General features: G+C 35.9%; 1 protein-coding gene across 3 annotated transcripts in view; it reads right to left on the bottom strand.

Moving 5' to 3' along the window:
- The window catches only part of Fut8 (fucosyltransferase 8), a 316,775-nt gene that overhangs the window by 182,485 nt on the left and 107,414 nt on the right, over positions 1-26,876 (bottom strand). For all 3 annotated transcript variants that reach the window (XM_076848320.2, XM_076848323.2, XM_076848321.2), the window contains exon 2: positions 20,032-20,122. Coding sequence is in view for 2 of the 3 variants with exons in the window: in XM_076848323.2 (XP_076704438.1) it covers positions 20,032-20,057 (26 nt within the window). In the remaining variant the exon portion in view is untranslated. The remainder of the gene's footprint in view (positions 1-20,031; positions 20,123-26,876) is intronic.

Consider the following 26,876-nt stretch of genomic DNA (forward strand, 5'->3'; position numbering starts at 1 on the left):
ATATGGGTGCTTTACCCAACTATACAATAAGAATGACAATTATGTAAACTCACGTTATTGTGAAGATCATATGATAATAAGAAATCGTAACTTGTATGCAATAAAGCAATTTATAAATTCTAGTTACTATTATCTTTCCCTTGATAATTAATATACTAGCCTGCTGCAGGTTTCTAGATTATGCCAAGTTCTTATCCATCACAGGGCCTTTGTTTTCACTGTTCCTTCAACCTTTCTCCTTTGATCATGATCTGGCTTATTTTTATAATTCAGATCTCTACTTAAATACCACTTTTTTTTCATCAGTCCCTATATCAATTATGACATATTAGAAAACAGGTGCAAAAAATGGAAATCAAACTGGTCTTAAAAAGCAGAAAATTTTTATTTCTCATTTGACAAAAAGTTATTTAACTCAATGGTTTGATGAAACAGTAAAATACCTCTTTTTGTCTTTCTTTCGTGCCCCTAATTATAACCCCTTTATTTTGTTATCAGGCTAGCTTTCTTCTTGCTAGCAAGACACCTGCCTCAATTCCAGCCACATGCAATTATGTGCAAAAGAACAACTGATAATCTCTTCCAGTCTGTCTCATTTTAAAAAGAAACTACTGGCAAAAGTCTCCCTAGAAGACATGCACATCTTATTAGCCAAGATTGAATCATCTGTCCCTTGCAAAGTCTACCTCCAACAAGTGAAATGGGGATTACTATTATTAGCTTAGACTAATCAGGAATTACTCCTGAGGGTGGGTTCCAGAACAACATTGGAACACTGATGGAAGAATGACTACAATAACCTTCCAGAATGCTACAACATCCTTTTTTTTTTTAAGTACTTGCCCTTTGCTATTAATCTTCATCAAACTTATTGATTTATTTTCTTCCTATACCAAAAGATATATCAGTAAAGCAAGAACTTAGAGGACAGCACCTAAAATATAGCAAACTCTTTATTATTACTATCGTTTGTTGAATAAAATTATGATGAATACCACCCAAGAATACAAATATTTATTTAATACTGAGTCAAAATCCTAAAATTTAAAAAAAAAAAATCAAGCCCTAGAACAATTAGAACTAGAATTCAAAATTACTTTCATATTTATTAATTTTATTTATTGTTTGTTTGTTTATTTATTTATTTTTGTAGTGCTAGGGATTGAACCCAGGTCCTTGTGCATGCAAGGCAAGCACTCTACCAACTGAGCTATATCCCCATCTATTCTTTTATTTTATGTGCAAAAAAAAAATCCAAAAGTAGATGATCAGAAATCAATAGGTCTAAATATAATTTCAAACCAAAAGTCTGGAGATACAACCTAGCTATAGGGTGCTTGCCTAGCATGCACAAGGCCCTGAGTGCAATCCTCACTCAGCACAAGGAAGGAAGAAAAAGAAAGAAGGAAGAGAAGAAGGGAGACAGAAAAAGTTAGAAAGACAGAAAAAAGAGCTGCATATAAGCCAACTCTTGAAGAGGTACAGAGTCCTTTAACACTGCATTTAGTAGTTAATGTAAAGAGATAAATTCATTGCAAAAAAACAAACTTATATACAATCCACAAACTCTTCAACAGGAAATATCTAATACAATATTTGATAATATTTTTTAAAAGATTTAGCAGTCCAAAATTTTGAGAGCAGATACTTAAGTCATTAATAATAAGGACTTTATGGGGGTGGGGTGGATAGAATATAGTCATAAATACTTCATTTAACAATGGTATAGCAAGTCAAAGAGAATAACCTATAAAAAACTGTTGATCTATATTCTAAAGATAAGAATGAATTATGCAGCCTATCAATATCACCAGCTTTCCTAACCAACCCAATATATTCAACAAAATTTAATTTGTAAATGGTTGTACATATCACTAAACTTCAGTATTTTTTCCTATAAAATAAATTTAGAATAAGTTTCTATTTCTCATTAATCTAATATAATTTCCCAATGTCCACAGCATGGTCAATGTAGTTCTACAAACTTTCATTCGTGTTATTTAATGAATTAATTTGTTTTCTTCTTCAACTTTCCTTATATTTTCTCTTCCTTCATATATATATATATGTACATGATTAAATTTCAATAATGCATTATTATTTATTCTTACTCCTCTCTGAACAGGGGTACAAGTACATAATAGATTGTGTCAATATAGCAGCACCTTAAATAATATTGAGATTGTTTTTTTTCTTTCATGAAAGAAGCCTGGAGACAAGTGAAAATGCTGCACAGTATCCATAGGGACCCAAACTTCTAACTTTCTGTTTCACCATTCTACAAATTTGGCTTCCATATTCTTTTGGATCAGTACAAAATGATTGTTAAAGCTCATTATTATGCTTGCAATAAGGGTCCAAAGAAGAAGGCATGGCACACACTTGTAATCCCAGCTACTCAAGACACTGAAGCAGAAGGATCACAAGTTCAACAACAACATGAGCAACCTACCAAGACCCTGTCTCAAAATAAAAAGGACTGGGGGTGTTGCTCAGTGGTAGTGTATCCCTGAGTTCAATCAGGAGGGACAGAAGAAGGAGAAAGGGCAGGAGATTTTAAAGAAATAATTAGTGGGCTGGGGATGTGGCTCAAGCGCACTCGCCTGGCATGCGTGCGGCCCGGGTTCGATCCTCAGCACCACATATAAACAAAGATGTTGTGTCCGCCGAAAACTAAAAAATAAAAAATAAACATTAAAAATTCTCTCTCTCTCTCTCTCTCTCTCTCTCTCTAAAAAAAAAATAATAATTAGTAGTACTAAACTTACATCATTTCACTATATCTCATTAGATAGAATAAAAAACAATATTTTTCACTTATAAAAAGTTTCTATACTAAATAAGAGTTAAGTTTTTTGTTGTTTTATCAAATTCAGGAAAAAAGGAAAGAAGGCAAGAAGGAAGGGCAGGTGGAGATATTTAGTGAGGTACAGAAGTACACACACAAAAAAAAATCAGATTTTAAAAAAACAGTTATTATAAATAATTAGAGTTATGCCAACTTTAATGCATCAGTGACAAGTAACTGATATTAGATAAAACTCAGTCAAAATAACAGAAATGCTATTTAAACGACATTTAAAAATTAATTTTAACACATAATGATACTTGAACCTAATTTGAAATAGGCAGGATGTATGTCATGTTAAGAATATTATTCCCCATGCTTAAAAGTATTAAAAGAACTCTACTGTCACCCAAGAAATAACAGGTCAAAATTACTCTCCAGGGCTGGGGATATAGTTCAGTTGGTAGACTGTCTGCCTTGCATGAACAAGGCCCTGGTTTCAATCCCCAACACGACACACACACAAAAAAAATACTCTCCAAGTGTAAACAACTAGAAAACTGGACAAAACAACAGACATTGGACAATAAGAAGCTCAAACTGATTCCTTAAAGACAAAAAAAAAAAAAAAAGACAAAACAAGTGAGTCCTAAAATTACCTGGGATTGCTTTTTGAAAGCACTTTTGGAACTATAGTATTTTTAAAAAGTCCAAAGCAACAAGAAATTTTGGGAGAAGTCCCTGAAGAGCTACACAAGATGAACTAAGAGCTACACAAGACCTTTTTTTTTTTTTTAAAAATAAATGATCCCCTTGAATTACCTGAATGCCAATCTACATGTGTTCTTGCATGAAAATCCATAAGCCTGAGCAAAAACAATTTTTAGGAAAGAACAATTATATGGTAGCAGAAGCTGAAGAATTATCAGAGCTCACCATTCCACCTCAAGCCCAGAGAAATGGAGCCAGCTGTCTATGGACAGAGACCTCTGAAACTGTGAGCCCCAAATAAACTCTTCCTTCTCTACAATTGTTTTGGTCACGTCTTTTAGTCACAGCAGTGAAAAAGCTGACTAAAACATTATCTATGTGTGGGAGTAGGGTTGTTAGGAACTGAACCCAGGGGTTGTACTCTACTACCAAGCTACATCCCCACTCCTTTTGATTTTTTAATTTTTAGTCAGGATCTCACTAAGCTGCTATGGCTAACCTAAAATTGGTGATCTTCCTGCTTCAGCCTCCCTAGCAGCCATGCCTGAATACAATATGTCTTACAGAAAACAAAGGCATTAAAAGGAGAAGTTGGGGTGGGTGGAGTGTGGAACCAAACAGTTAGCAAATGTCAAGCAGGAATTTCAACATAGCAAGCTGACTCCAGAGCCTGATTTCCAAATTCTACTACAGAGAGATTTTTCAAAGCAAGTATCTTCCCACTTGTAGATCAGACATCTGCAATCAGTGGATCTCCACCAATGGAGTAAAATTAGAGTAAGAGATCAAAATCTTTATTGTCCTAAAAACACTACCAGTAATTAATTGGAAGAATCCTCCTATCTAAATGTATGTTTTCTCATGAATAACATCAAAGAGAGTCAATCCAGACCTTTGCACTAGATATATTTTAGTAGCAGGAGGTATTTTGAATTTTTTGCTGTTGTTATTTTGTTATTGGTAGTGGGGACTGAATCCAGGGGGTACTTCTTGTGGAGCTATATCCTCAGCCCCTCCCTCCACCTTTTTAATTTGATACAGAGTCTCAGTGAATTGCCCAGGCTGGCCTTGAACTTGCCATCACCCTGACTCAATCTCCCCAGTCGCTGGAATTACGGTGTGTGCACCATCCCCAGCTAGTAGTAAAAACATTTTTAACTTTAAAGAAAAAAAATCATTCGAAACTCTCCCTAATCACCCATATTTATCTATTGCCTACAAAGTGTTTGGTACCATACCAAGTGCCAAGGATATAACAATGAGCAAGACAAATAATCCACCCTCCCTTTAGTGAATCTTAGAATATATCAGAAAAAAATGAAAATAAAACAATTGAAAAATTCATTTCCTATGTTTCTAAATATGGTGATTCTGCACTCAATACAGGGCTTTTGAACTTTCCAGAAACTCAGATGCCCAAATATCCCACAACTCTATCCCTCATCAAATTCAGGGTATCCCTTGATTATCAACTTCCCAATGAAACCTTCCCTAACCATTTTATAGAAAAATGAATTTCTTCCAACTCCAACATTCCCTATCACTTTTCCTGATGTGATTACTTTTCTCTAGAAAACCTACCCATTGCATGTACTCAGTTGTTTAGTATTCATCTACCCACTAGAATATGAGTGTCAATGGATCAATAATTTCTGGCTGCTCACTGGTATCCATTGGGAACAATGCCTAAAATACAGCAAACAAACCTAAAAATGAATAAATGAGTGCAATGGTTCACTATATTTTTATTTATATACATGTTTTCGTGTCCCACTTATAGATCAGACATCTGAAACCAGGGTCTGGGTTGAAAAATCTGCAGAGATTTTAATTGGTTTTCCCCTATATATAATCTGATTCCTTTCTCTCGTGGCTTTTAAGATTCTCTCCTAATTGTGTATGCTAGATATTTTCATGATAATGTGCCTTGGAGTGGATCTGTTGTGATTTTGTACATTCTGGTGTCCTATAAGCCTCTTATAGTTGGTTTTCCAAATTCATTCTTCATGTTTGGAAAATTTTCTGATATCATTTCATTGAATAGATTGTTCATTCGTTTGGTTCGGAACTCTCTGCCTTCCTCTATCCCAATAACTCTTAAATTTTGTCTTTTTATGTTATCCCATATTTCTTGAATGTTTTGCTCATGGTTTTTTATCAACTTTACTGTGTGGTCAACATTCTTTTCAATATTATATATTTTGTCTTCATTGTCTCAGGTCCCATCTTCCAAGCAGTCTAATCTGTTGGTGTTGCTTTCTACTGAGCTTTTAATTTGTTTTATTGTTTCTTTCATTTTAAGGATTTCTGGTTGTTGTTGTTTTTTCAGAACCTCTATCTCCTTATTGAAGTTCTTTTGCTTCCTGTATTTGCTTATGTAGCTCTTTATCGAAATGATCTTTTACTGCCTGCATTTGTCCTCTTATATCATCCTTTAATTCACAGAATATTTTAATTATGTATATCCTGAACTCCTTCTCTGTCGTTTCTTTTGTTTTGTAGCCATGGATTCTAATAATGTAGTATCTTGGTTTGTTTGGGGCACTTTTTCCCTTGTTTTTTCATGTTGTTTGTGTGTCTTCCCTTCTAACACTGCAGATCCATGGTGTTACTGTTTTTACCCTATAGGCTCATAGTGCCCCTGTAGGGTTCCAATACCTCTCCTTTGAGGGGAAGAACAATACTAACAGATCCCAATACAAATAATATACAACCTTAAACCAAATACTTACTAATAAGACATTTACAGGAATGGTTTGCAAAAGGATTTACAGTTTCTGATGGTAGACAAACAATAGGGGGTGAAATGTAGAATGAGGAACTGAGGGGTAGGAGGTGAGAATACAGAGTTATTAGATCTTAGGAAGTGTGAAAGAGGAATCTAAAGATGATGGTTAGTAGCAGGAGAAGAGAGAGAAAGTGATTTTCAGGAGACAAGTAAGTGGGAAGGCAATAGAGTACATAAAACAAACACACATAAATATTAAGAAAAATTAAAAATGTAAAAATAGTAGATAAAAGAATATACAACACAACTGTAATACACTATTCAGATATCCCAGTCCTCATATCCTAATTCATGTAAAGTATGGTTTCCCAAATGAAGTGAGGACAGGAGAATAGAGAGGGAGAAAAAAGGGGGAAAAATCTTGAAGGAAGAAACAATGATAGTTTTGGTTGGAGATCAGAATCTTTCCTGCTTCCCTTCACATTCAGTAGGTGTTGTTTTCTGGTATCTCCACCCTCAGGATGGTGAAGGTTACCAGGTGGGAGGGTTCATGTTGGGTACAGGGCACTTGGAAGTGGAATATGGCACCAACTGGTGGTCCCTGATAGGAGATTACACCCCAAGGATCTCCTTTGGGGCCCACTCGTGTGATATAGGCACTTCGTCTTATCTCTTTATATTGCTTATAGATCTCACAGTTCCTGGTCTCTAATTTAGTCTCTAAACTGTATCTTACACTCTCCCTTTCTACTTCCTACTCAGGAACCTTTCTCTCCAAAGGTGTTGTGGGTTGCGCTCTGGGGGCTATGCATCTGTCTTGGAAAGTTCTTTTTTATTGGGCAGTCACTGTGGCGCCTGCTGGGGGGAGAGTGGGGAGTTGGGGACTATTGGTACCTGCCCAGCCAGTGTTCCAAGCCAGGAGTTGCCCCAAATAAAAATGGCAAGGAAGGTGTCCCAAGATGGAGGCGGCTACTTTCAGTGATGGAATATCAGGTCAGGTGATGGATGGGGCAGGGGGAGGGGGGGCATTAGGCGATGTGTTCAGAGATGCAGCTCTGTGGCAAACAGCGTTGTGGCTATGGGCTGCCTCCAGACCCACTGAGCAGCTCTGCGGATATTGGTGGGACTTCCTAGGCCTGCCTGTGCTCCTTATTTTTTATACTTTATTCTTTTTAAAATAATATCATTTGGGCCTGGGGTTGTGGCTCAGTGGTAGAGCGCTTGCCTAGCACATGTGAGGCACTGGGTTCAATCCTCAGCACCAAGTAAAAATAAATTAAAGGTACTGTGTCCACCTACAACTTTAAAAAAATTTAAAAAATAATAATAATTGTGACTGGGGTTGTAGCTCAGTGGTAGAGTGCTCACCTACTATGCATGAGGCACTAGGTTAGATCCTCAGCACCAAATATATATAAAATAAAGATATTATGTTCACCAAAAACTAAAAAATAAATATTTAAAAATAATGATGATGATGATGATGATGGATGATAATAATAATAATAATATCATTTAAAAAGTTCAACCGGGGGCTGGGGGTCGTGGCTCAGGGGTAGAGCACTTGCCTAGCATGTTCTAGGCCCTAGGTTCGATCCTCAGTACCACATAAAAATAAACAAAATAAAAAGCTATTGTGTCCATCTAAAATATTTAAAAAATAAATAAAAACATTCAACAGATCCAGAGACCATTTTAAAATTGAATCATGTATGGTGTGAAACCCAGTAATTAAACTCAACTTTATCTTTTGGAGGGATGATAATGATAACAATGTTGCTAGAACATTTCTAATAAAATGAGTTTGTTATAAGCAATTGTGAACAATGAAATGTTTTTGATTAGTTCATTAATTTATCCTGATAAAAACAGCAAATTATTGGAAGAAGTTAAAAAAAGAAGTCATGTATAATAATTTAATATGCCCTATTATACTATGAAAACTATGACTACTGATTAGATATAACCAGGGCTCCTCCAAAGCAGGTATTCTCTCTTCTTATTAAGAAAATCAGTTTAGTCATAATAAGGAGAATCAAAACAACCTTCATATTAAAAAATATAGTTCAAACTAGTGTCTATTAATAACTACACATTCAAATAAAGGATCTAAATACTAAAAAAAAAAAAAAGCTTTAAAAAATTGAGTTCTCTGGAGCTGGGATTCTAGGCTCAGGGGTAGAGTGCTCACCCCTGGGTTCGATCCTCAGCACCACATACAAATAAATAAAAGTAAAGATATTGTGTCCATCTACAACTAAAAAAAAATTAATTTTTTAAACTGAGTTTTCCTCATTTAATTTTGTTGGAATATCCCAAAGTATCTCAGAAACAAAATTAAAATTACTACCATTACACACATTTTAAAACTATACCTCACCTTCAAGTATTATAGATAAATGTTCAATGTTCAAGGTTTCTCCTCTGATTGGTTTTGGGAAAGAAAACTCAGAATTCTTTAATGTAGATACATTTTCTTTCCATAGGAAATTGGATCATCAACCAATAATTATGCTTAATGTTACAGATACTAAGCTAAAAGATCTATTCATCCAAAATGTTTTAGAGCAACTTTATTATTTTTAAGTAGTGACACGTGGTCATGGTAAAAGCAAAATCAAAGAATCATAAAAATGCATAAAGGATAAAGGAAATGTCACCCAAAACAAATTTCCCTGCTAAAAGAATCATTGACTGATATCGTTTTTCACCATATCTGGAGACATTTTGATATAAATAATTTTAAAGAAATCATTTCATACATTCTATGCTACTACCTTCTTTGTTTAATTTGGCATTATGTAAAGAATCTTTGTTTAGGTTTTCGATTGATCGCAGCTCATTCAGCTCTAGAATAGGTAATTTCAGGCTGCCATTCGCCTGCGTCTCGCAGACAAATTACTCAGGCTCAGTGCTAAAGAACCCGCGGAAACTGCTTCTTGGAGCCTGCTCCTATCAGAACATACACCGAGCCCGGAGCGGCCGAATTCCGGCTCCCGGAACTGCTCTGGCCCAGGGCTAAAGAACCCGTGGAAACTCCAATTCGCCTGCGTCTCGCAGACAAATTACTCAGGCTCAGTGCTAAAGAACCCACGGAGAACACACACCGAGCCCGGATCGGCTGCATTCAAGCTCTCGTTCGCCTGCTTCTCGTGACTCAGCACTAACGATCCCGCTGAAATAACTGGTCAGCCCTTCTAAACTTACTGAGGTAAAAGCCAACCGAGCCTTCATAGGCAGTGGCCATAGGATTGAAACGGGGCTTGGGAGAGAGACAGTCAGGACCCACCTGTTGCATTGGTCACCCAGCAAAGGGAACTAACGGTCACCATTTGCATGGGATACCACCATGGCAGAGAACTGACGTCACGGGCAGAGGAGATAACTTCATTGAAACCAGCGACAACAGGTGTGTAATCCCCTAGCCATCCCTCTCCACACAGCAAGGAAACCTTAAGGGCCCCTCCCAGCTCTCCCGTGAGCGTGATAGCCAGACCGAGGGAATCAGGAGTGGCTCGAGACTCTTGGGGCGGAATTCCCGGCTACCACTCTCACCAGTGCTGACAACTGAAGTCTCTTGCACCAGATACCGGGGGCGTGGCTACCGGAGGGCAAGCAAATTCGCTGGGGGTTCTCAGCCCCAAGCCCTACAAACTTAGGGTCTGAGGGAGGCAAACAGGGAGAGTGTGCCCAGGCGCTCATGAAAACAGGGCTCCCAGGAGCAGCAGACCTGGCGTGTTGCCAGTATTGTGGTGAGCCTCACAGGTGAGTGGGGCCTGGCTCAAGGAAACACAAGAGAAGGCCATAGACACTCAGGATTGGAGACCCGCCCAATCTGGGAGGAAGAGCTGCTACACAGTGATTGGTACCCACCTATTGAGAGGAGAAGCTTGGCCAAGTGGGTACAGCTCCACCTACTGGAAGAGAAGTCAATCGAACTCTATGACTGCATTTATTATTACTATTATTATTTTTTTTAATTTGGGTTTTTTTTCTTCTTTCATTTTCATTTTGTTGTTGTTGTTGTTCTTTAACTTCTTTTTTTACATTTTTTTATTTTATTATTATTATTTTTAAATTTTAATTTTCATTTTTTTATTATCATTTTTTTAAAAAAAATTTTTCTTTCTATCCTTATTTTCTATTTTTTTCTTTTGTTTTTTCATTTCTTTTCAATTTTCTTATTCCCCCTTCCTTGAATTCTACCTGCCTACTCTCATTCTCTTTAGTGACTAAGAAGTCACTAAATCTAATATCTTTCCTCCCAAGCATCAAATAAATTTATAAGAGTAAACAGTAACTCAGCAATCAAACAGAACAAGAAGTAACATGAGCAGCATAAAAAAACAAGGAAGAAAGGGAGTACAAACAATGAAGGACAGCCTAAATATTCAGGAGGACCTAGAGTCACCAGAAAAATGGTCATATAAAGAACTTAAGGAATACCTTAGACAGATGGAATGGAACCTTAAAGAGGATATGAGACAGCAAATTCAAACAGTGAAAGAACACATTGAAATTGAATTACATAAACAGATAAAAGAAGAAGTAAAGCATCTTTATCAGGAGATAGAGATTATAAAAAAAAATCAAACAATAATTCTAGAAATGAAGGAAACGATAAACCAAATTAAAAACTCAATTGAGAGTATCACTAACAGAGTGGAGCAAGTAGAAGCCAGAACGTCAGATAATGAAGACAAAATATATCATCTTGAAAAGAGTCTAGCCAACTCAGAAAGGCTGGTAAAAATCACGAGAAAAACATCCAAGAGATATGGGATAACATAAAAAAACCAAACCTACGAGTCATTGGGATAGAGGAAGGTACAGAGATTCAAACCAAGGGAATGAGTAACCTTCTGAATGAAATAATTACAGAAAACTTGCCAGAAATAAAAAAGGGAACGGATATACAAATTGTAGACACATACAGAACACCGAACACAGAAAATCACAGTAGACCAATGCCAAGACACATTGTTATGAAGATAACCAATATACAGAACAAAGAGAAAATCTTAAAAGCTACAAGAGAAAGGAGGCAGATTACATTCAGGGGTAAACAAATAAGGTTAATAACAGATTTTTCATCACAGACGCTGAAAGCGAGAAGATCCTGGAATAATGTATTTCAAACAGTGAAAGACAATGGATGCCAACCAAGAATTCTGTATCCAGCAAAATTAAGCTTCAGGTACAACGAAATAAAAATCTTTCATGATAAACAAAAGCTAAAAGAATTTGCAGCCAGAAAACCAGCATTGCAAAGCATCTTGAGCAAAATACTACACGAGGAAGAAATGAAAAACAACAACCAAAACCATCAGTGGGAAGTGCCTTGGTAATGACAGAGGGCAGGGGGGAAAGCTAATCATGGAGAAACAAACTAAATTAAAAAAAAAAAAAAAGATAAATAATCAAACATGGCTGGCAGTACAAACCATATATCAATAGTAACTCTAAATGTTAATGGCTTAAACTCTCCAATAAAGCAACATAGGATGGTAACATGGATTAAAAAAACAAATCCAACAATATGCAGAAAATAGTGACCTTTGAATAGTGACCTTTTTCAAGGTCTTTCCTCTCCTACAATAAACCTCAGTTAAAATGTGAAAAAAAAAAAAAGAATCTTTGTTTAGCCAATATGTGTATGTGTGTGTGTGTGTGTGTGTGTGTGTGTGTGTAAAATTATTTTTAAGGATGCTACAGTACTAAATTTTATGGATTACCCTTATTTAACTTCTTCCTCAGTTAACACTTTTTTTCCTTAACACAATTCTTCTAATAGAATGAATATGACAAACTTCACATCCTAACAGAAAAACTTCATAACCCAATCATTTTCCACAAAATAGTCATTCATGTATTTATGCCACTCACTGTTCAAGACTATCTATATTCCATAAGTATAGGGACTGAGTCCATTTTAATCGTTGCTTTACTTCCATTGCTTAGAGAAGTACCTGGTACATTGTAGTCTTAATGTTTAAGTATTGAATGAATGGATGGCCAACACTGTTCTTTCATGCTTCTTCACTTCTGCAGTTACCTCCTTTTGCAACTTTGAAATTAGTTTTGTTTTCATTTGTTTTCACAGATTTATAAACTCAAAAGATAAAATTATATTATATGCAAGACACCAACTCTACAAAAATAAAACTATAGTCCTGTTACCAAGAGGCTTACAGAATCACAGAATTCAGAGGGTGAAGACTTGTCTCTCTTCTCTCCTCGCCTTCCCTCCCTTCCTCCTTCTTCCTCCATCTCCTCCTCCCTCTCTCCCTCCCTCCTTTTCTCACCCTTTCCCCCTCCCTCCCTCCTTTCAGGTGGCCATGAGAAAAAATTTTCATTTTAGGACCAGGCCACCCTTCACATTAATTAGCCTTCACCATTCAGTTCAGTCTATGTATGGGAAGCCAAGGAGATAAAATGTATAGGGGGTAAAAAAAAAACAGCATGACGGTGTTACTCAAACTCTATGTTGGGCTGGGGATGTGGCTCAAGCGGTAGCGCGCTCGCCTGGCATGCGTGAGGCCGGGGTTCGATCCTCAGCACCACATACAAACAAACATGTTGTGTGTCTGCCGAAAACTAAAAAATAAATATTAAAATTCTCTCTCTCTCTCTCTCTCTCTCTCTCCATCTCTCTTAAAAAAAAAAAGAAAGAAAAAGAAACTCTGTGTAGCTTTGTTTTAAGAAGTTCCTTCTGTGCTTCAAAACATCATTCAAAGGAAATATGAACCTAACGGCTGCTTATGTGTTTTCCTTTGATCTAACATTCACTGGAGAAAGAAAAAGTAGGAGTACTGTCATGCTACTATTCCAGTACTAAGCTGCAAAAGTCCAGCTGGCACACGTAGAAAAAGCCTAACAAGACCAATTAAACTGAAAAGTTATACTTGAGTTCATCAAATATTTATTTTGCTTTTCCAGGAAATAGTTTTTGAATGAATATTATGTTCTTTATTTGTTTTCTCTTTTTTATTGATTTTATTATTTTTTTTAATACATGACAACAGTGGAATGCATTACAATCCTTATTACACATATAGAGCACAATTTTTCATATCTCTATATATAAAGTATGTTCACGTCAATTTATGCCATTATACATGTACTTTTTTTGCATTACAATTATTAATATACATATATATCACAATTACTCATATCTCTGTTTGTACATAAGGTATGTTGACTCCCAATTCAAGTCTTCATATATGTACTTGGTATAATGATGACCATCATATTCCACCATCCTTGCTAACCCCCTTCCCCTTCCCTTACCCTCCGGCACCTCTTTCCAGGAAATACAAAGGGAGAAGGAAGGCACCAATGAAATAACAAAACATGTCGAAATCTTTTCATTCCAATTAAAATTTTGGTCTTTAAAAATCACTACAAAACAGATCTGCTAAGAAACCTCTAAAAGTATTTACTCTGTTTTCTTTCATTTGGAAATGCCAAGTTCTAAAGTAGAACCTTTAGACAAATACATAGTTCACCCTTTCACTTCTTAGCTCATTTACACTTAGTCAGTTTTCATACATAAGAAATGTGCCCACATAATTATCCAGCTCAAGGTAGGGGTGGGGATAAGAGATGAGTTCAGACTTAAGGTAGAAGTTTGCACAGGGAACATGAGCCATGTAAAAATATGATGCTTGTGCTACAGTGATGCAGCTCAATTCACAATAGCTAAATTGTGGAAACAGCCCAGAGATGACCTTCAATAGATGAATGGATAAAGAAACTGTGGTATATATACACAATGGAATACCACTCAGCCTTAAAAAAAACTCTGTCCATTTACCTGGCATTTCCAGGTAAATGGACAGAGTTGGAGACTATCATGGTAAGCAAAGTAAGCCAATCCCAAAAAAATCAGAGGCTGAATGTTTTCTCTGATAAGTGGATGCTAATCCATAATGGGGGATGGGGTGTAGAGGAACTTTGGATTGAGCAGAGGGGAAGGAAGAGATGGGAGGTGGTAGTGGGGGAGATAATGGAATGAGATGGACATTATTACCCCTATGTATGGGTATGATTGCACAAATGGTGTGACTCTACATCACATACAACCAGTGCTTCCTTTATGTAAAAGAATAAAATAAAGTTAATTAATTAATTAAAAAAGAATATGATGCTTGAAGAAGACTAAAGAATGTCATGAAAGTGATTCACGTTTAAGTAAATCTAATTAAAATTCATCGAAATACAATATCCTTAAAAATACAAATTCTCTAGGGGCTGGAATTGTGGCTCAGCGGTAGAGCATTCGCCTAGCATGGGCGGGACCTGGGTTCGATCCTCAGCACCACATAAAAATAAAGGCACTGTGTTGTATCCATCTACACCTAAAAAAATAAATATTTAAAAAAAAATACAAACTCTAGTTCATTAATGCAGCTCTTTAATACAACAAACCATATAAACATTGATTTCAATCTTATGACTATGTCAAAGAAATTATACTTTTTTTACACAGAAACCCAACGATAATATTTGATTTAATTCAAAACTCATTTAATGTGATTCACTTATGGGTACTGACCCTAATTCCTCAACTAAACTTTAAAACTGGTTAATTAGTCCTTTCTCTCGTAATTACCAAACAAAAAATTTTCAGTACTGATTAATTTCAAGATCCACCCACAAAACCATTTATGTCACTAAACTCAAATCATTTAAGAAAAAAAATAAATAAAAGCAAAAAAGATGTTCAAGTGACTGAATTCTAAACTCAGCACTCTATGCAAATTCCTTCTAGATGTGGTTATGCCAAGTGAACAGTCCTTTAACTCCTTAATTTCCTATTTTCACAATGAATTACATTAAGTGTAAATGCAATAAGCTACTGTAGTCTCCCACAAAAATATCTTAGAAATTCATTTTCCCTTATTATATTCCTCCTACCAGATATTGTGATTTTTTTGTATCCAAAAGATCCAAAACTCAAATATTCATATAAGATTTTAGCCAATTTAACATACAAATTCAAAATGTCCTAGACTATACTAGGAACTGAACTTGAACTACAAGTTTATGAAGCAGGCATCATTGATCTTATGTTAAAGGAAAATGAGGTTGAGAAAGATAAAATAATTTGATCTCAAAACTACCAGATATTAATGATGCCACAAGAAAAGACAAAGAGAAGTAATGCTTGTTTCATGACAAATATGTATCAGGCATGCAACACACATTTGCACACCTTTCCTCAAGTAATTGTCATCACTGCTTTATAAGGCAAGCATTATTTCCATTTTGAAGATAGAAAACTGAGGAAAGAAGTGACTTAAAGTTGACTAAGATTTATACACCTAGTTAGAAGCCAAGAAAAGATAGAAATTCTAGATTTTTGTCCTCAAATTTACTTACTATGATCTGAGGAAGTTGGTTTGATTTGTTTTATTTATCGTGTTTATATTCTACAGAGAAGAAAACAATTTCAGTGATCTAACTTTAATAAAATGATTTCTAATTCCTTGAGAGAATTGTATCTGTGCTGATGATTCCTGGTAGGGTCACTATCATGAGTCTACCTGACTATGTTTTAAGAACCTCCATATTTTATAAGCTTATAATTTCCTATCTTAACTAATCAATAAATAACCTGGAAATGCTTAAACAAAGATCTTTACTCCAAATGCTTCCAGGCTGCCATCTATATGAGAAAAGGCTATTTCCCACCATTACTCCCTTTTAGGATATTCTCTCAAGAGCAAAATATAGGACATTTTTAAATGCCAATTAATGCAAAATACAGAGGTTAGGTAATAAATGCCAAACAATAACAATGGTGCAGCATTTAGCATACAAATGGATGTCAACCCAGTATTAATCCAGTATTAATGAATTAATACTGAAAGCATTTTTATCACCAGAATAGCTGCTTTGCAAAGAATCAGACCCCTTCTTAAATCAGAGGCAAATAACGTAAACATCAGTTTAAGCAATAAAGAATAGGAATTAAAGTGTAGAGAAAGAAATTAAAATTCTCTCCATCCTATCCTATGACCTTACATTTCAATAATTTAAGCTTATGGTACTGCTCCCCACCACCTGGCTCTAAAAGAAAGAACAGTAGGATAAAGGTGGTCTTAGAAAACATCACCATTTCAAACAAACCTCTCCTTTAGAAAGAGAAGTAATACTTGTTTCAAAAAAAATCAAACCTCTCCTTTAGAAAGCTCAGAAATTATCACACAACATATTTTATCTTCTATTAGTCTTCTAAATCCATTTTAAAAGTTCATCTTCCCTTACAAATTCTCCCCTGTCCTTTCTTCTCTGCTTCTGTTCTTCCTCAAGATCACTCAAAAGAATAAGGTAGAGATACACAGTGAGCTCAGGCCAATAGTTATCAAACATTACCTAGGTCAGAATGGATTCTTAATTAATAGTAGTTTTCAAATTTTGTTCTACTGAAACCAAGAGTTGTATGAAACAGTTTTAGTATCTGACATTAATTTAGGGAAAATCTCAAGTCATCGTTGCTTCAAATATGTCTTCTGTTCTTTTTCTTTTCCTTCTGGTATTCTCAATACATGTATGTTCTACCTTTGGTTGTTGTCCCTTAGTTACTGTATATTCTGCTCCTTTTACTAGTCTTTTTTTTTTTCCTTTGTTTTGTGAAATTTCTTCTGACACAGCCTAAATCTCAGAGAAATTCTTTATGATGATTTTATCTCTGCATAGTCTAGTCTGATTCTGATGCTTGCTCTGTCTCTTTATACTGCTCTTTTGCCTTTTAATATGTCTCCTAATTTTGTAAGTTTTCGTTGGAAGATGATGTGCTGCATAAAAGGAACTATAGCTATGAGGGCTTTAGGGAATTGTCTCCTTTGTCCCAGTACCAGGTTCACATTCTTGATATTCATCCTCTAGGGCCAGAGTTCACTAAGGACAAACATTTGCCATTTGAAAATGGATCACAGGAGCAGGAATAAAAAGAGTACTACCAGTGAGGTTCCAGATGCAGGATCACAATTAATTCTCAATATAGAATTTGTGATCATGTATGTGTGGGTTTGATATTTTTTTGTTTGATTATTTAGCAGGTTTTTCGTTTGGTATTTTCCTCCTTTAAACACTTAAATATTTCACTTCACTCTCTTGTTTACCTGATTTCCTGGGAGATATAGGATTAACTCTTATTTTTGTCCCTTGTTGCAGTATCAGGGTCACATTCTTTTTTAGCCTAGTTTTATGGGCCAGTGCTCATTTTTGCCATATATGTGCAATCTGTAAATTACTTGTAGTAGAAGCAGTAAAACAGTAGTGATAGGGAGGTTGCAGAGGATGTTTCAAATTATAAGTCCTATGATTAGGTCTCAGTCGTTTTAGTGAGCCTGTGCCCCTGATAGCAAGTGCTTCTCAGTCTACCCCCATTCCCACCTCCTTAGGTGGAGCAGGATGATTAGAGCCAGCAGGAGTTGAATACTTCCTTTCTTCACCCTTCCACAGGTCTGTTAGGTTCTGATAAAATCCTAAAAGGCTCTAGTAAAGTACTTGTAGTACTTGAGAGCAAACCTTGTTAAGAAGAACAGAATGCTCTGGTATATTTCAAAATGATTACTTTTCCTCTCCTGTTGTTAGAAGCTTCAGGGGATTTCTCCTCCCCCCCTTTAATATTCACTATAGGAACTGGTCAAACTCCTGAAGGGAAAGTCACAAATGACTTTGTCATTATCCCTATGACTTGGTTCTCTTGGAGTTTTTAATACTCAAATTGGTTCACACTGGGCCTCAATAATTCTTATAATTCAAATCTGTCTATGCTGGCAAGAACCCTATTGATTCCTATGGTAGTTTCTACCCCTGGATTTCTATTCAAATAAGTTGCAATTCTGAGTATTTGTCTTTGTCCAATTTGGGGGCAGCAGTTTGCTCTATGACTTCATTCTCTTAAGTTAAGAAGAACTACTAACTTTTCAGTTTATTCAACTTTTTATGTGTTAGGACAAAGTGATGAATTCTGAGCTTTTCTGGCTGAACCAGAAACCACATTTTCATTTCTCACCTTCACATTTTACTGATTGATTAGTAATATATAACACTTATGAGGGAAAAGGAAAAAATTTGGAAATCTGAATGTCTCAATGGCACATATATTACCTAAAATATGATTAATTAGTTTTTATAAATAAAAATGGGGCGGGGCTAAGGATATAGCTCAGTTGGTAGAGTGCTTGCCTTGCATGCACAAGGCCCTGGGTTCGATATCCAGCACCAAAAAACAAAACAAACAAACAAAATAAAAATGGTATAAATTATTAAGTACACTTCCTTTCTTTTACAAGCAATGAAACATGGATAATCAAATATTGTGGGGATCATTTAGATCCCATGTTGTTATTATAAATTAAATTGTTTCCTGAATAAACACCCAAATATTAAATTTCCATAGGGAATACAGAAAAAACTATCCTAAAAAAAGACAAAGCTATCATTAAGTATTACAATTCACTGGTCAGCCTTATTGCTTAATTTTCAGAAAAATAAAGCCTGTTATTTTATTCCTGAAATAGCATTATCATACCTTCTACACAAATTTAAGTTTTAGAGATTTCCTCTAGAAGAAAAAAGAATAAAGAGAAAGAAAGCTAAATTTTTATGCAAAATGTGGCATTTGGATGCCAGCCCCCAACATTTGCTATCACCATGAAATTAACATTTATCAAAAACAATTTACTTAGAAAATCTTAATCCACTGTATAGTGCTATTTGCTGGCTCTTACAGCAAGAAATACAGCCAACTTTTTCCCTCAAATCAAACTGAAAAACACCTTCTTATATTTTACATTACTTGTTTAAACTTTATTTAACTGAGTTTTAACCTACTTAACTAAAATAATGCTGGTTTAATAAGTTAAGGTAAATAAATGTACTACATAATTCACCTTAAGAAATCTAAAAGCACTGTTATAAAATAATCCTTCAAACTTAGTAAGACTATCAGAATGACCGGACCTAGGGGATATTAGCAGTATCTTCACTTTACATATATATATATAAATTTTACTTCAGTATTATTTCTATATCTGCGATACAATACAAACAACAGACATCTCTAAAGCCTTTAAACAGTACAGATAATGAACCACTACAAAATTAGAAACTTGGGCAACACTTCAAACCATGGGATAGCTACATTCAGACAAATAAATTTTCCTAGGAAGATAATGAAGAATTAGAGTGAGTTAGATGGGTTGGATGATCAGAAAAAGGATAGGAAAAAGCAATAATAAGTGAAAGATTTTATACATATCTAGAAAAAAAATTTTAACAAAAGAAGTTAGTCAAATGGAACAAAATGGCTGCCTGAGTAAGATGGAAAAGAATATTGTAAAAGTTCCACCCTGAATTTACAAAAATATAAAACATGAGACCCCACATTCCTGAAACCCCAAAACAAAGTCAATATCTAAGTAAAACTGAGACTTAGTATTTGATATAGTTTCTAACTACAGTAATAACTGACAAAGCAGATTCAATTATGTCAGCTCACAAGAGATAAAAATTTAAAACATCAAAAGGAAAACAAAACAAAACAAAACTTAACCTATCTAGTTTTATCAGAGTTATATGTGTAAAACTAAACTGTTCAGGTGACCATGCCTATGTAAGAGACAAGATGGTCTAACAAATGGAGCATAGAATGTACACCTGCTCCAAAAATTGTCATATGATTATATCATCTCTAAAAGTAGACTATATTGAGGAATAGGCTTCCTGATTTATAAAAGGAGAAAACTTTAACAAAGCTATTTTATATTAACTGTGAAAAATGGCTTACCTTCCTTTCCCAAGAAGAGAAGACATTCATGAAACCACGGTAATCCAGGTAAATATATTATTGCTTAAATCTGGGTCACAAAAATTATTAGCTGTTCAAAACAAGACAAAAGAAAAAATGTTAATTATTTTAAAAATATACATTTACTTTGTTGTTAACATGAAATATATCTCACATGAAACCATTCAAACAAAACATATATCCCCAAATCTGCTTCTCCAGGGTAGCTTCTTTGAAAGTAAAGACTAAGGAAATAGTTTAAATTATTTTTAAAATTCCTGATGGCTGAATGTGAAGAGATGTAGTTTTAAAACATTGAATCTTTATAGTTATTATCCTACATTAATATTTTTCCCTCAGAAAAGAACATGGATTTTGCCTAAGACAGAAAGGAACCACAGCTTTAAAAAAAGGAGGCAAGGGGGAGGGGGTCAAGAACATTCAAATAATTTCAAGGGCAAAAAAAGAATGTTCCCCTCCAGAACATATTTACAGTCCCTCATCCAGAATTCAACTAACATCCAACTGAGGAAATCAGCCAACCTTGACAAATTAAAATATTTGTAATCTGACAGGTTATCTTCTATAAATATTCAAATATGGACGTTTGTGTGCTGCCGCAGTCTGGCTGGGCACAATTCAGGAGCCACTTGTCAAAAGAAACAAACTTTATTTTTAGAACCACACAAGGTACCACACAGCTACTCAGGAAAAACCCTCAGAGACCAACTGCCACCACCAGCTTCTCACAAGCCTCTCCCCCTCCCCCACTCCTCCTGCTCTTGAGGCCGATTGGCTGGGTCGCATGGGCGGAGCCAAAAAAAGTCCCCCAATGAGCAGCTCCGTAGTCTGAAAGGGCGGGGAAACAACCCAATGAGCATCACCGCAGAGGAGCCAATCAGCTAGAAGTTGCTGGGGCTGCTGTGAGCCAATCATCAGCTGGCAGCTGGAAGTTTGCTGGGGCCCCTTTGGCTGTGGCTCTCAACAGTGTGCATGCAAGGGTCTCCACGTGCCAATCAAAATGCTTTGTTTGGGATTTTAAAATTGAGCACTTTCTTCATCCTTTTGTAGGAATCCCCTGAATCCCTAATTTTGATTTTAACTCTCTAATTAAAAGGTAATCTCTCTATGGGTAGTCTGAATTAAAAATTAAAGGGTAATATTCACATAATCATCAACAGCTAAAAGCAAAGTATCCATGCCTTTGAAAATCCAGGTCTGTAATGAAAAAAGGAAAGATCCAGGAGCGGGAGAGGGTATTGAGGATCTAGAAGGATGGCAGCTAAAAAAAAAAAAAAGATCAACTTTTTACTCATCTGATCAGTTATGCCTTGGTAATATAAAACCCTAGATGTAAAGAACAATTAGCACACTTTATAAATTTGGTTTGTATTCAAAGTTCTATTTAGAAAGACTGCCATTTATTTGGTTCAAGGCAATGTCCCATATTTTTATGACAAGTTTGAGTACTTGAAACTGCAAAAAGTAGGGAAAAGCAATCAGTATGGGATTAAAACCAAACACACTTTTTGAAATCCATAGACAACCCTATCATTAAGATAAATCAATAATTAACAGCAATAATGGATTTAATGAAGACAAATTATCTGAGACAATTTGCTAATTGTTTCATCCTATCCCCCATTAGTCAGTTTCCCTTAAATATGCATAAGAAAAACCTCAGACCTTTCAGGAAAACAAGTGATAAGCATACCTCTACATTCAGGGCAGCATTAAATTGTGAAAGAAAACCCAACCTATCCAAAGGAATCTGCCTCTTTGGTGATGGCTCAGAATAGATCTAGATCGGTAGGTTTGGAAGAAATTATTTTACTTTATGATTATTCACCACTTATAAAAGGAGAAAAAATTAACTTATTAATAAAGCTATTTTATATTAAGCCACCATCCAACTGCAGGTCCAACAGTGGATCCAAACCAAACATTAGTGGTTCTCAAACCAGAGAAAGGAGAAAAGTCTGGTTTAGGAACTTCAGCCTTCTCTGAGAGTTGTTAGAAATGCAGAATCTCAGGTCCTGCTGAGGACATACTGAATCAGATTTAAGCATTTAAATAGATTCCCCAGTGATTTATATACTCATTAAAATTTGAAAAGCTCCCATGGGAAGGAGAATAGTAGAATGAAAGAAAAGTTATAATCTTCTGTTCAAAGCACCAGGCCACTGTTCAGCCAATATGCAGCCAATTCTTAACCTCTAGTTTATAGCATCATTACTCCTATCATAATTGTTTATACTTTAAGTAGGAGAAATAGAAACACCTCAAGTACCAAAAAAATTAGTATCTAATGATTAAATCTCAGATCCCAAGAAAGCTCTGACATAGTAATCTTAGAAGTGGTCCTATCTCATGTTCCCAAATCACGTTAATTAGATAAATGACAGTTATGTGCTACATAATGACATTTTGGTCAATGATGGACCACAATACACTGAAAGTCCCATGAAATTATAATGCCTAATGAAGTCTCAGTCATCTTAGTTTGTATAAGCATACTCTATGATATTCACACAATGATGAAATTGCCTAACAATGCATTTCTCAGAACTACACTCATCTTTAAGCAATATATAGCTGTGGTTAAAATAATAGCATCTCCAAAAAATAAAAAACAGCACCTCCATTCCTTCAAAATCCTTAGCACTATGAACATTTTGGGTCCTACTAACTAGAATATGCCAACATGTAACTAGAAAAAGAGGCTATTTGGGCTGATTATTCAGCTACTGTTTCGCAGCTCCAAATCTACCCTTTGACTAATATTTACCTCTACTGAAAATAGAACTCTGAAGCTAGTTTTCTCTTTGCCAAGTATCTTCCTCATATTAAGGGCACTAGAAAAAGAATACAAGCTTTTGTCAACCATCATTGTCTCAGCTGAGTGAGGCCCTCCATTCCAGCAGTAGCAGTTACTTGAAACCACCATCTTTTATTGGCATTCCCAGAAGTATCCCTCAGAAATAGTAGCAACCAAGGCAGTACCCTTCTAGAGATTTTGAATCCCAACTCTATATGCCCCTACTCCAACCTCTTTATCTCCTGACACCTATGTATGGATGGTAGCTGCTTTCTTCAATTATTGTGTCTGTCCCCTTTTGCTTTTGTCAGTCCTATAAGACCCATATAATCCATTCCCTTTACTAAATTTTCTTGAATGCAGTGTCTAATATGGATTTTTTTCCTGGACTGATCCATCTTGTATAGATGGAATAAAATTCAAAATGATCTTGATCACTTTGGAAGACTGTTTACCCAAAACATGATAATCCACAAGAAAATATTTACTGCCTCTCCCCCCAAATAGATGCAAGATGGAAATGGATGTAAGAAATACATTGATAAAGAAGAGGAAGCACAATCTAAGAAAGCAATATAGTGAAACTCTAGTATCATAATAGAAAACACACAGTAACTCTCAAAAACAAAGAGCCAATAAAAATTCTGATACTAAAACTTTTCACTTTAAATAATAAAAATCATATAAGTGCAGATATGGAAGGAACTTTATTATTCTGTCTCTGACATTATTCACTTTTGTTAAAGCAGTTTTATATCTAGTTTGGGTTACTACACTTCAAGCTGTCAAGAAATCAGTGAGAGTACAAAAAAGATTACACAAATGATAAAAGGAAACAGAAAACATGAACCCTGAAGAGTCTAAAAATTAGACTTTTAGTCTAGTTTAGTGAAAGGAAAACTCTGGCCAACACATTAGCTGTCTTCCAGTTTAAGAGTTCTGACCAACTGTATTTCATCTCTCTAAAGGAAATGGATTTACCATAGAAGATGGCAAAGTAAAAGAAGACATTTATGTCTCCATTTTAACCGAGTTTCTTAGCTTACTGGCTCTTCTTGAAATGACTAACATGGTGGCTCTTAATGCTAACTGCACCTGAGAATTACTTAGGAAATTTTTGCAAAAAAGAAAAAATGTTGTTGTTGATGATGATAATGATGATAATGCAGCACAGAATCTCTATGCCAGAGATCTGATTTATCTTGTCTGAGGCACAGCCCATCATATTCATAAAAATTTAAAAATTCTCAAGTGTATTACATACTGACAAAGGAAATGAGAATCACGTAATGGAACATTCAGTAGCTTTGCTACTCAAGGTATGGTCTGAAGACTAGCAACATCCCAGGATTACTGCAAAACTACTAAAAAAGAATCTACATATATTAACCAAACCCCTAAGTAATCCTTATGGCACATTCAAGTTCAAATAATAATTTGAAAGGAATGGGGGGGTAGGAAAAGAGAAGAGTTAAAATCCAGCCTAAAGTAACTTTTTAAACTGAATTTTTCTAGTTTTAGATACAAAAGATTTTTACTCTAAAACTGTTAGTTTACTAAGAAAAGAGGATGAATTAGTAATGATTATTCAGCACATTCTATATATCAGCATTATTCTTTCTTTACAAATTGATTTAATCCTCAACACAAGTCTATAAAGAAGATATTTTATAATACCTATTTGGTCAACCAGGCAAAATTAGGTATTTAATAAGTAACTTGCTCCAGATCACACAGCTAATAAGGAACAAATCTGAGTTTTAAATCCAGGTAGTCTGTTTTAAGTTTCAGAAATAAACACAAAATAATACCATTTTCCAATACTACTCCAAAACACCCTGAAATCATTCAAGAGAAAAGTATAATTATTGGTAATACAAATTCTGTAAGAATAAAAGACAAAGTAGTATTAAAAAATAAATTCAAGGGCTGGAGATGTACTTCAATGGTAGATCATTTGCCTCGCATGAACAAGGCAAAAGGCTTTGGATTTGAAGAAAACAAGGAAGTTTTAATAGTGATATAATCACATCAACACTATTTTGGGTCTGTAACCCCCAAGTAAAACAAGCACATGAAAGAGAAGACAGTAATCCAGGAGGTAACTTAAAACTCCAACTTTATTTTGAAGTGAGTGAGACACAGAGCAATACTACACGGGAGACTATCTTACAAGACTAAAAGTTTCCTAAAAACCACTTTGTTTCTCCTAATATGGAATTTCTGTTACTTCCCAAATATATAGTTAACAGTCTCCCTTGTGCCTTCTAAATCTACCTCTACAACCACTTCTCCTACCACACTATTACTACCACCACTGCCACGCTTAGAAAAGTACATAAGGCTAGGATTATTTTTCACTATAAAAGAGGCATAACATAAATTTAGTCTGATTTTCCTCTTCTTCTGTACCCCACTGCTCCCAACTTCTAAAAAATATTCACTTTCTTTACACTTGTCATTGCAAAGAACAAGAATTCCAGTTCCAATAAGCTTCAAAAGTTACTTCCATAAATGTTAAGGAAGATTTTTAAAGAAGAGGTCAGATAGAGGCTATCAGTAAGAAGCCTACTAGAAATTTTAATAATTTATGTGAATTCTAAAAAGAATGATGGAAGAGTCAAAGTCCCAGATATAAATAATATCATTGTACTGACAGAAAGATTTAATTTAAAATATGGAAAACTATATATTGTATTTAAACCAAAGCACAACTATGATATTTTAGTTCATTCAGCCCAATCCTCTCCTTTTTAAAAAAGTGTTCAATACTTTTCTTCATTAACAAAGCCTTAGGAGATCCAACATGGTGGTGGGCGCGGAAAGATCAAGTCTCTGACCTCTTCAGCTGCGAGGGCATAGGGAGTTGTAAATTGTCTAAATGCTGTTTGCTCAGCATCACTAGGCAATGCTGAGCTGATGTGGATCTGGGACAAACAGTCTGGGCCTCTCAGAACACACACGGAGCCCAGATCGGCAGAATTCAAGCTCCCATTCACCTGCTTCTCGCAGTCAAACTGCTGTGACTCACCACTAAACGATCCGGCTGAAACAACTGGTCGGCCCTTCTGCACCCACGGAGGTAAATGCCAACCGAGCCTTCATAGGCAGTGGCCACAGGATTGAAACGGGGCTTGGGAGAGCCAGTCAGGACCCACCCGTTGCATTGGTCACCCGGCAAAGGGAAACGAACTGTTGCCATTTGCATGGGATACCACCATGGCAGAGAACTGACGTCACCAGAATGTGGCAGAGGAGATAACTTCATTGAAACCAGCTACAACAGGTGTGTAACCCCCTAGCCTTCGCTCTCCACACAGCGGGGAAACCTCAAGGGCCCCTCCTAGCTCTCCCGTGAGCGCAATAGCCAGACCCAGGGAATCAGGAGTGGCGCGAGACCCGTGGCGTGGAACTCCCAGCTACCGATCCCACCAGTGCTGACAACAGAGGTCTCTTGCACCAGCTACCGAGGGCGTGGCTACCGGACGGCAAGCAAATTTCGCTGAGCATTCTCAGCCCCAAGCTCGAAAAACTTAGGGTCTAAGGGAATGACAAATAGGGAGAGTGTGCCCAGTCGTTCATGAAAACAGGGCTCCCGGGAGCAGCAGACCTGGCGTGTAGCCAATATTGTGGTGAGCGTCACCAGTGAGCAGGGCCTGGCTTGAGGAAAAGTGAGGAAGTGACTAGACACAAGAGAAGGCCCTAGGCACGCAGGATTGGAGACCCACCCAGTCTGGGAGGAGGAGCTGCTGCAGAGTGATTGGTTCCCGCATATTGAGAGGAGAAGCTTGGCCCGGTGGGCACAGCTCCATCTCCTGGAAGAGAAGTTAATCAAACTCTAAGGCTACATTTATTAATTTTTTTTTTAATTTGGTTTTTTTTTTCATTTTCCTTTTTTGTTGTTGTTTTTAATTTTTTTTTTAATTTTTTTCTTTTCTTCTCTTTTATGTTTTTCTTTTGTCTTTTCATTTCTTTTCAATTTTCTTATTCCCCCTTCCTTGAATTCTACCTGCTTACTCTCAATCTC

Source organism: Callospermophilus lateralis, chromosome 3 (assembly GCF_048772815.1).
Source record: "Callospermophilus lateralis isolate mCalLat2 chromosome 3, mCalLat2.hap1, whole genome shotgun sequence".
Lineage (NCBI taxonomy): Eukaryota > Metazoa > Chordata > Mammalia > Rodentia > Sciuridae > Callospermophilus > Callospermophilus lateralis.